The 11,099-nt window shown below is 44.1% G+C and overlaps 1 protein-coding gene across 1 annotated transcript; it reads left to right on the forward strand.

The window, feature by feature from the left end:
• The first annotated feature begins 770 nt into the window (after positions 1-770).
• LOC145422845 (stonustoxin subunit beta-like) lies at positions 771-8,759 on the forward strand. The gene is made up of 2 exons (XM_080294708.1): positions 771-873; positions 4,898-8,759. Exons 1-2 carry the CDS (start codon positions 771-773, stop codon positions 5,467-5,469), a joined length of 675 nt encoding a protein of 224 aa, XP_080150834.1. The 3' UTR covers positions 5,470-8,759.
• Positions 8,760-11,099: the final 2,340 nt, after the last annotated feature.

Here is an 11,099-nt window from a genome sequence, read left to right on the forward strand (position 1 = left end):
GTTAAAAAGTGTTAGCATTAGTGCATAATGCTAATTCACATCAAATTAGCATTAGTTAATAACGGCAGCCTATTTAGCATTAGCAGATAATGTTGACCTTGGCCCACTGGAAAAGTTCAGAACTAAAGATTTAGGAGTGTTTCTCGATAGCTCTTTCTCATTTGAGAAACAAATGAATTCTGTTATTAAAACCAGCTGTAAGGTTTATATTGTTGACTGTCATTTATGCTTAGAAATATTTACTCATATATGCTTAGAGTTGTATAATCGATTGCATAATGATAGAGGTTTGATCCTTAGTAGTCTGTAAAGACTCTGTGTGCCTTCCAGAGTGCTCTGGCATGCACACACCACTTGGGGCCATGAGAGAGGTCGTACCCTCTCTTACTGATTTATGGTGTAGGACAGGGGTCTCAAACTCAATTTAGCTGGGGGCCGCTGCAGGCAGAGTCTGGGTGAGGCTGGGCCGCATTAGGTTTTCTACAAGAAAGGCATGGTTAAAAAATTCCAATCTTCTCAAATCTCTTTATTTTTATTTTTTAACACAAAATATGAAAAATGAATAAACAAATTAAGAATTAATAAGAAAATAAATCAATCTGTAAAACATAAATAAAATAATAATAAGATATTTTTAGTCAGTGAACTTGTGTGTTTCTTTCAGTCTTCTATATCTGCATTGTTTAGATTGAAATGTCTGTATTAACAGTTCTATAACCTTCTTCTGAACATGAATGGAACACTGGAGAAAATGAACTGTTCTTCTGAACATGGCTTCTCTTGCCTACTCCTTGCTGCTAGAGACCTGGCAGCGTTTCCTCTCGCATAGCCGAGCCAGATTTGGCCTGAGGGAGGAAGCAGTTGCGGCCCTCGGTATGTCTTGAAGATGATCATCCATAAGTCTGGACCTGTACTTGGACTTATTGAAGTTCAAAGTGGAGAAGAGCTTTTGGCACAAGTATGTGCTACCAAAAAGGCACATGGTCCGCTTGAACATTCGGGAAAGCCGAGGGAAACTAGGGCTCAATTCTCTCAAAAATTGTCCAAGCTTGTCTGCTTTTCCACTCACCTCCCTGAACTTTGCTTTGAGTTCAGAGTTGCACTGCAGCTCAATGAGCTCCATTTGAAGCACAGAAGGGGCATCTTGCACATCAAAGGAGAAGGGGTCCGCAAAAATGTGAAAGGTGGCTCTGTGTGTCTTGAAGTCAGCAAACCTGTGATCAAATTCCTCCTGTAGCCTCAAAGTGACATCAACATACTCGTCAGCACTGAATGGTGTGCCTGCATCCACGAGTGCCTTGCATGCTGGGAAATGGCAAAGGTTTGTCTGAGAGAGCTGAGCTTTCCAGAGCGCCAGTTTTATGGAGAATGCTCTCACGTTGTCATAGGCAGCACTGACAAGTTGCCCCTGGCCTTGTAACGTCTTGTTCAGTACATTAAGCTCATGTGTCATATCAACAAGAAAAGCTGAGTCCATGAGCCATTTGGGATCAGTTAGCACAGGAACACTAACTCCATCCTTCTCCATGAAGGCTTCACTTCTGCTCTCAACTCAAAAAGTCTCTTTAATACATTTCCCCTGCTGAGCCAACGTACCTCAGTGAAGTCGAGCACATCCCCATATTCTGACTCCATTTCCTCTAAAAAAGCTCAGAACCTTCGGTGCTTTAAGCCCCTGGATCTGATTTGGTTGATGCATTTCACAACAATAGACATCACATTGTCAAACTTCAGGCATTTGCTGCAAAGGACCTGCTGATGGATGATGCAGTGCAGAGCAATGGCCTCCTCCACGCCTTCCTCTTCCAGTTTGTTTTGTGCCACCAGTCCATGTTTCCTCCCTGTCATTGATGGCGCTCCATCTGTTGTTATTCCAACAAACCTCTTCCATGGCAAACCAACATTCTCAATGGCATCACACAGCTTGTAAATATCTGCTGAGCGGTGGTCTGGCCATGCATTGGAATTACTGTGAGCAGCTCCTCCATCACTTCAAAACTGTCATCAACACCACGGACATACATTGGGAGCTGGGCAGTGTTGGTGATGTCTGTGGTCTCATCAAGAGCGACTGAGTATACACTGAAACATTTGGCTTTCTCACACAGTTGGTCATAAATGTCACTTGACAGGTCAGAAATGCGATCTGCTGCGGTGTTGGCAGAAAGGCTGATGTTGCTAAACTGACCTTTCTTTCCCGGACAGACTATATTTGCAGCCTGCAATATGCACTTTTAGACAAATGCACCTTCTGTGAATGGCTTCCCTGCTTTAGCAATCATCTCACTAACCACGTGGCTCCGACTGCTGCATTATTCTCTTTGGTTGCTTTCTTGGAGAAATCTTGCTGCCTCAGTAGATCTGTTTTAAGACTGGCAACCCGGTTCGCTCTCTCGTCTCCCTGGTATTTTGCATCCAGCTCAGCATGTCTAGTTGTGTAATGACGTTTCAAATTGTATTCCTTGTGCAGCGCAACTTTCTCTGTGCAAATAAGACAGGTCGGGGTGCCCCTGTGCTCAACAAAGAAATATTGCATTTCCCACTTTTCCTGAAATTGTCGGTGCTCATCACCAACCTTTCTCTTCACCGCAGGCTTTGAAAAAGACATGTTTGGGGCTATGTGACATTTATAATTCTACTTGGTGTCACTGTCGCATTGAAGTTTCAATCAAGCGTTTAGCCGACGGACGGGGAACGTCTCAACGCGTAGAGAACGTCATTTCTGCTTCTTTTTCTTGCAACCGTAGCACGGCGATCGGCAGATAAAAAGCCGGTAGCAGTCTCCTTTGTTTTTACGCTCGATGTTCATGTCTTTCATGACGACACGAACACCGTGGCGTTTGCAGATGGTAGAAAGTGCAGGGATAGCGAGCGCAAAAAAGGCGACTGCTCACGGCGCCGGGCTGTTGTTACAGGAGAAAGAAGCGGAAATGACACCGTGACATATAACAAATAACATCAGCTGTTTCTGATGTTAGTTGTTTTGACTGCTTTTACATTATATTGAAATATATGTAATGTTCATGTTTGCTGCAATGCAAACGCAGTGATGCAAATAAAAACATGGAGCCACAAATTACGGTGCGACCCTATAATTAGTCCGGGTTACCGGGGACTGTTGTTGCCGATGAACAGGTGTCGCTATGTGACTGCAGACTAAATTGGGCTGCATTGAGTTCATGACTTTTCTTTTATCCCGCCGCCTACGCATCACTGTGAGAGTTAATATGAGATCTCTCTCTGTGGAAAAATAACTTTAAATCCCACTGACGTGTGTATAAATCTATATACGTATAATGTCCCGCTGGGCAGCAACTTAAAAAACAACTTTTTTTGAAGTGTTGTGAACGCAGCGCGCTGGGGCGAATGTCGGCGTTTGCCCAATAGAAAGGAGGAAGCCAGCCAGGCACAGGAAAGAAAGAAACACTCCAGGGCAACGCTGCTGGAACTTTGACTCATTGAGAAATGTTTCCCTGCTTGCATCAAGCCCGGCTGGTGTCCCCTGAGATCCATATCCCACCCTGATTGGTGGGTTAATTCAGCTCCGCCCACAACACTGTAAAGTGTCATACATTATCAAACTAACATTACATTTTCATATTAAGGTGGGGCCAAAAACTATCGTCCTGGGCCGCGAGTTTGAGACCCCTGGTGTAGGAGGACACACAGACACACGCACACACACACACACACACACACGCACACACACACACACACACACACACGCACACGCACACACAGACACACACACACGCACACACACGCACACGCACGCACACACACACACGCACACACACACACACACACACACGCACACACACACACACACACACACGCACACGCACACACACACACACACACAGACAGACACACACACACACACAGACACACACACACACACACAGACACACAGACACACACACACACACAGACACACACACACACACACACACACACACACACAGACACACACACAGACACACACACACACACACACTATGCACAGACTGGTACTCTTTGTTCATACCTGTGTAAGACGTCATAATGAACTTGTGCATATTCATGTAAGCTCAATAAAGAGCAGTGTTACGAGGGAGCAGACGAGAGCGACTGAGGTCAAGTGAAGGAACGGCGCTGTCACAGTTCTCTCCCTCATCAATTGTCTGGTTCCAGCGGTGGGTCTGTGCTAGACGACCCATCACCAGCTTTTTCCACTGGTTACCAGTACGTGGTAGAATCCACTTCCAGATCTGGTTGTCTTTAAATCTGTGAATGGATTGGCTCCATCTTATCTCTCTTTAACAAAAGAATCCAAGTGGAGCCCTCAGGTCTGCAGATAAGCAGCTTCTGACCAGAACTAGACGTAAAAACAGAGGTGAGCTTTATCGATGGCTGCAGCCAAACTCTGGAACAGTCGCCCTTCACATCAGGTCGTCACAAACACTGGACATTTTTAAAAGCCGGTTGGAAACACATTTGTACTCTGTAGCTTTCAATCCTGACCAGTCTTTATAGTCATTACTGTGTATGTTTCCTATTTTCTCTCTACTCTGTGCAGCACTTTGGCTCAAGCTGTTTTTAAATGTGCTGATAAATAAATGTAGATTTCTTTGAATAAAACAGTGGAGCCGAGCTTTGAGCTCAGTGTGTAACAGTGTGTGTGTGAGAGCCATGTAATGTCCATGTGTGCATGCTGACTGTGCTGCTCTGACCCCCCTCCTCCTTTCAGGGTGGAGCCTGCTGGAGTCCGATGGTTGAGACCAGGTCTGAGGAAGTGTAAGTGTGTTTTTAATGGGATTCATGAAAACAAAGCAGCACACATTCAACCATCTTCATCATGTCAGGAGTCATCATCAAAGTGTCAATCAATGAACAGATGATGGATCAATAACTGCAGCTGGATTGTGTTTGTTCTCTCCATCAGATTCCTGTCAACTCACAATCGACACAAACACAGTGAACACAAAGCTCCAACTGTCTGACAACAACAGGAAGGTGACACGTGTGGAGGAGGTTCAGTCATATCCTGATCATCCAGACAGATTTGATGTTTGTCCTCAGCTGCTGTGTAGAAATGGTCTGACTGGTCGCTGTTACTGGGAGGTCGAGTGGAGAGGAGACGTTTATATATCAGTGAGTTACAGAAGCATCGGAAGGAAAGGAGGCAGTGATGACTGTTGGTTTGGATACAATGATCAGTCCTGGAGTCTGTTCTGCTCTGATGATGGTCCTCAGTCTGTCAGGCACAATAACAGACTAACATCCATCTCCTCCTCCTCCTCCTCCTCCTCCTCCTCCTCTGTCTCTAACAGAGCAGCAGTGTATGTGGACTGTCCTGCTGGCACTCTGTCCTTCTACAGAGTCTCCTCTGACACTCTGATCCACCTCCACACCTTCAACACCACATTCACTCAAACTCTTTATCCTGGGTTTAGTTTCTGGTCTGGTGCCTCAGTGTCCCTGTGCTGAGTGGAGTGTAAAGAGTGTCTCCTGTTACAGAAACACTCTGACTGTTGAACAGATAGTTCAGTCTGTACATGTCTGTCTCTTTCACTCACAAACACGTTTTCAGATTCATGGATTCAATCAGTTGATGTTTGAAACTCTTCTAAATGATTCCTTGTAAACTTCTTCCTCTTCAGTCACAAACAAACAGGAAGTGATGTCACATGTGTTCCTGTCCACACAGCAGAATGAGTCTATTGCTGACAGTGATGTACAAACAGAGTGAGCATTTCTGAGGCCCAAAATAAACTGAGTAGTTCACTGAATGAACAATGGACTGTGAGCTCAGTTCCTTCATCATTAGTATGGATTATATATGTATATGTATTATATTAGTATCATATATATCAGGTGCTGCTGCTTTCAGTCATTGTGCAAATGTGCTGTTTGTAAGCTTGTAAAGCTGCAGTCAGCTGAGACTGAAGAAGTCACCTGATCAGTGAGCAAACGTTTCTGAAAACGTCCAGATGAACAGAATCAACCTTTTGGGATCAGCCAGCAATGCAGCATCATTGTTGTTCAGCTTCAGAGGTTTGCAGGAATGAACTGATGACCAGAAACAGCTGCAAAGTCCAAGAAAATACCAGCTGGAGTTCAGCTGCATTTGAAGAAGTCAAAGAAAAGTAAGGATGGCAAAGGGCGACGTTTTCTTCCAAAGAGCTGCAAACATGGTCGACGCCTCATTAGAAGAATCATCTGGACATTTGTGAGGAACTCTAACCAAGAAAGCAACGTCACACAGATCCAACAGACAGTTTCCATGACTGCAAGTGTTGAGTGGAAAAATGCTACATTGCATTATTGCATCCTCTCACCACAGGAGGCGCTGTTGGCACCACTGATTGCTGATCAGCTGTTCTCTGATGATCTGATTGATACTGTGAATAACGGGACTCACTGAACTCTGTGACACAGTGAAGATTACAGAGTTTAACTTCACCCTTTAAGACTGACCACAGAACCAAGTCCGCCAGAGCTTTTGTTATATTTTTACATGCTGTGGAGCCATTTGTGGGAGCATTTCAAGTTGCTATACATCAATACAACTGTTATAGCCCTAATTTTAATAATATGTATGCATTAAGTCCATAGTAACTACATAAACTGCAAAAAAACCTCTGCTCATCCATCTCTGTGTGTATCAGGATACATTTGGTTCATAATACACAGAAAAATCAGAGTTATTACCTGTAATAAATGTGAAAGATTCCTGCAGTGATAACCAGGCAGGACTGAAACACATCCAAGCTGTCACCACGGTAACAGCACCGCCCATCCACAGGTGAGGGGAGGAGCAAAAAGAGGGACTTTGACCATTTTATACTAAAAACACTCAACTAATGTTTCTAATATGAAACAAATAAGCCCACATTAATGTGAGCGTTTATTAAATAATAATAATGATGATTTCCTCCTGATCTCATTTCCACAGCAGAGAAAACTGTGGTGTATATTGAGGTGGAGGGTGTGGTCTGTGGCTCAGGTGTAGAGTGAGGGTGGGGTGCACCACAGCAGCATGCTGGGACTGCTGAGGGTGGAGGAGGGAGTGATGATGACATCAGAGCTGCAGCACAGAGACCAGTGAACACACAGTCTGTTCATCTTTGCATAGATACAATATACAGCACAATATTGAATGACAGACACGCTGTGGGAGCTTCCACAGATACACTGACGTCAGCATCCAGAGTCCTCCTGCTGCTCCCCCCTCAGAGCCCCGTGATCAGCACCAACACATTCAGTTAGATGACAGAGTCCAGCTGCAGCTAGAATCAGCTCCCCTCTGTGAACAACAGCACAGCGTCAGTGTTTCACACTCAGTGAAAGGAGGAAACAGCAGAAGAACACCATGTGTGCTACGTTTCCCAGGACACACTACAAACTGCACAAATACAGAGCAGCACGTGGAAGGACCTGGAGCTGCATTTACAGAGCTGCAGACAGCGTGATGTCCTGTATGGACAGGTGGAAGGAACCAAGTCCTCAGCTGGAACACTCGTGTTTGTCCACAGACAGGAAACACAGCAGGAAACTTCCTCACAGAAGTGCAGCTCATGGATAACACACTTCCTGTCAGTCAGAATGAGGCTGCAGCCAAACACAGAAAGGTGTTTTTGTCCAGATGAGCCCAGAGAAGAAACACGAGTGTTCACAGACATCAGAAGCTCAGAGAGGTGAAACATGAGGTTGGAGTCCTCGTCAGCATCCAGAAGAGCTGCTGTGAAACCCTGAGTACTCATGACAGACTCTGATGGCACAAACACATCATGATTCAAACAGAAAGACAAACATGGAGCTCCTGATCCTCCTGCATGAGAACAAGCTGACATGAGCGCTGTGTCTGAGAGTGTCTCCCTGTCACAGTGACAATAACACAGCTGCTGCTCACAGTCATTAAACTGACCTGAGGTCAGCTGTGCTCCTTACATATGAACCATGTGACCTCACATCAGTGCTGTGGATGACTGTAGTCATAGAAGAGTAGAGCTGTAGCAGGTGGTGTGAGGAGGAGGTGGTGTATTCTAGTTAACGCAGTACTGAAACACTCCAGCAGAGGGCGCTGTTAAGTCCTTATTGTAACACAGTTACTGTGTGCAGTTAGACTTCATACATAATCTGCACTTATTTCCATCAGACATGCTGTCAGTAAATGATTGGTTTCTATTGATTCTACTTCCTGTTGACTCGTTTGATGACAGTGAAACAATCACAGCTGATTGTGTGATGATGTAAACTGTCACTGTTACATTCAGTGTGTGTGACATAATGTTAGTGCAGGCTGATAACAGCCTGGTTCTGTTAGAAACACATGAACGTGTCCATAGATCAGTGTGTGTTTAACATGAGAGCTTCAGCCCTGCTGATGTGTTAAATAAAGACATGCAGGAAAACTGATGAGACTCTGAAATAACTCTTTATATTTATAATGTAACTCTGCATCAAAAGAACAACAAAGGATCCCAGACAGGTTTCTGTGAACAAAGACCATTCTGATGTTTCTGTGTTTCTAACACTTTGACATTATTAGTAAACAGACTGCAGTGAGCAGCATTTATAAAGAGCTTCTATATAAAGATATGACAGCTGTTTGACAAGTTTATCACTCTGTGTTTGGACCTGATCAGTCCAGCTGTTTACTTGAAACATGTTCATTTACCTGTTCTGTTATATTCATGTTCTTGTCTCTGTTGAAAACACATTTTAATGTCCCTCAGATTTTTCTCCCAGATGAATAAATATAAAAATGACACAAACTGACTGCAGCTACTTTTTGTCCTTTCTGTCAAAAACCTTCATGTGACTCATGAGAGACACGTTTCAGCTGTTTGTGACAGATCAGAGGCCAACAAGTCATTTATAACACTTTCCATCATTGTTTAAAGTTCTCAGTGTTTCTGTGTTGCTGCGTATAGGATCTCCCAGCATCATCACTGTGCTGTCCAATCATTGTGTGCGAGGTTACCCTTATAGTGCGATGTGTGTTTGCACAAAGAGAAGCATGTGTGTCAAATATAAATAAGCACAGAACAGAAACAGCTGCTCGTTTCTTCTGTTTAGAGTCAAGTTAGTGTTTTGTGTCTTTGTTTGAGGCCTGATGTCGAGCAGAGGTGTGTGTAACTGCACTGCTCTGTTATATGTGTGAAGTGTGTGCTTCTCTTCAGCATCATCTTTGTCACTGCTGATTCCTTTGTGTCATCATGTGTTGAGAAGAGAGAACAGTTATAACGGAGGAGCAAAAGGAAGCCCTGAAATCTGCATCAACAAGGAAGTGTTGGCTCACCAGTGATCCCAGCAGAGCCACTGGTTTGGCTCCAGTTGTTCTAGATTCAATGATGTTGTTGCTACAGATACATGTCAGCATCTTTATTGAATTTAATATGAAGCAGAAATGGTGTCATTAGGAGAAGAAGAGGAGAACAAGTCCGGCGAGGAGGCAGCAGCTCTTAAAGATGAAACAGCAGCTCAGCCCTGAGCTCAGAGAGCTGCACATGAAAAAGCTCCTCAAGCAGATCCTGTCAGAGGTTTGTCATCAACAGGAGGAACTGTTCACATCATAGGATGAAGATGCTGTCAGCTGGATGAAGAAGGTTATTTAATGCAAACGTTCACACTGAAGTCAAATTGTTGTCGTGTTGAACAGATTCATGTACTGATCGTCTCCAGAATGTTAGAAGAGCTTCAATGAATCATTAGAAACAACTTACAGCTGCACAGCTGTGTCAAACACATCTGTGTGTCATTGTGGGATTGTTGTGTTTCTACATGTGACACACGTCTAAAACATGCACACAATCTGAACACAAACAGGGACTCATGTGTTCCCACAGCCAGATGCTGAGAGCCATTTCCTTGTAGTCCTGTGTCTACATACATGAACCATTAGATGTTATTGGAATGATTGTCAGCTCTGATAGTTTCATGTGTGTTTAGCTGGACGCTGTTTGATCCTCGACATGTTTAAAGGTGTCCAGTCCTGAGACACTGGGGCTGGAAACAGCTGTGATGTCATTGGACTGTCACACAGACAGAAGTGCATGAAGTGAGCAGCCGAGGAGCCGCTGATGTTTTGGATTCAACAGCATTTGAAAGGTCGACACAGACACATTTGCACACAGAAAGCTGAATCTGTCATATGCCACAGTGAACTCACTGTTCAGTGTTTTTCAGGAAGCTTCTTAACTGCCTCTGCTGCCAAACAAGCAGCTGATGTCCTTGAGAAGAAGCTGAAGAAGTCTTCAACAACAAATACAGGAAGTGGACTTTCAAATACTAGATTCACTTTAGACTCACAGAGAAATGACTCAACCAGCTGTGTTTGACTATATGAAAGGTCAGTGTGTGTCTGCACACAGACTGTTGTGTTGGACTGTTATTCAGTTGTCTGCTGAATGTTTTCAAATGTCTGCATCTCAGCTGTGATGAGGCTGGGGGTCATGGGAGGCCACCGTAGCAGCCTCTTCAACATCATGACATCATCATAAATGCTGCTGGACTGTCTGATGGGCTGACGGTGAAAAAGCCGTCGGGAAGGAAACAGAAGACGTTTCAGAGGCTGCAGCAGATTTCTTTGATTCGGGGCCTTTTTCAGCTTTATTGGACAGAGCAGTGAAGATAAGTGACAGCAAAGCAGAGAGAAAGGGGGCGTGGCCCGGGTCAAAGCCAGGCCAGCTGCTCTCCACCTCGTGGTCACCTGCTCATCCTAGTGAGCTCCACCAGCAGCCCTTTCACACACTTTACACTGTCAAACACTGTGTGTGGACCTCAGCTAACAACAGGCTACATTTAAGTCTGGACTACATGCTTTTATATTGTTTTTATTCCATCAGCAGCTCAACATCATGAGCAGCTTTGACATAAAGACATCAAACTCAAGCTGACTTTAAACTACTTTTAATACAGGGGCTCAAAAACAACAACATCTTTATTATATATCAGGACAGAAAGTCATTTCATCTCAAAGGGAAACAGCTTTATTTGGAATAACCAGCACTATCAACTGGTTTGGGATCTCCACCAGTTTCATGTCTTTGCAGCTTCTCCAACAAAGTTCCTGTAAAATCAGCATGTTTGTCTTTATTGGTTTGATAGTGATT

Source organism: Astatotilapia calliptera, chromosome 3, assembly GCF_964374335.1.
Source record: "Astatotilapia calliptera chromosome 3, fAstCal68.1, whole genome shotgun sequence".
Classification (NCBI taxonomy): domain Eukaryota; kingdom Metazoa; phylum Chordata; class Actinopteri; order Cichliformes; family Cichlidae; genus Astatotilapia; species Astatotilapia calliptera.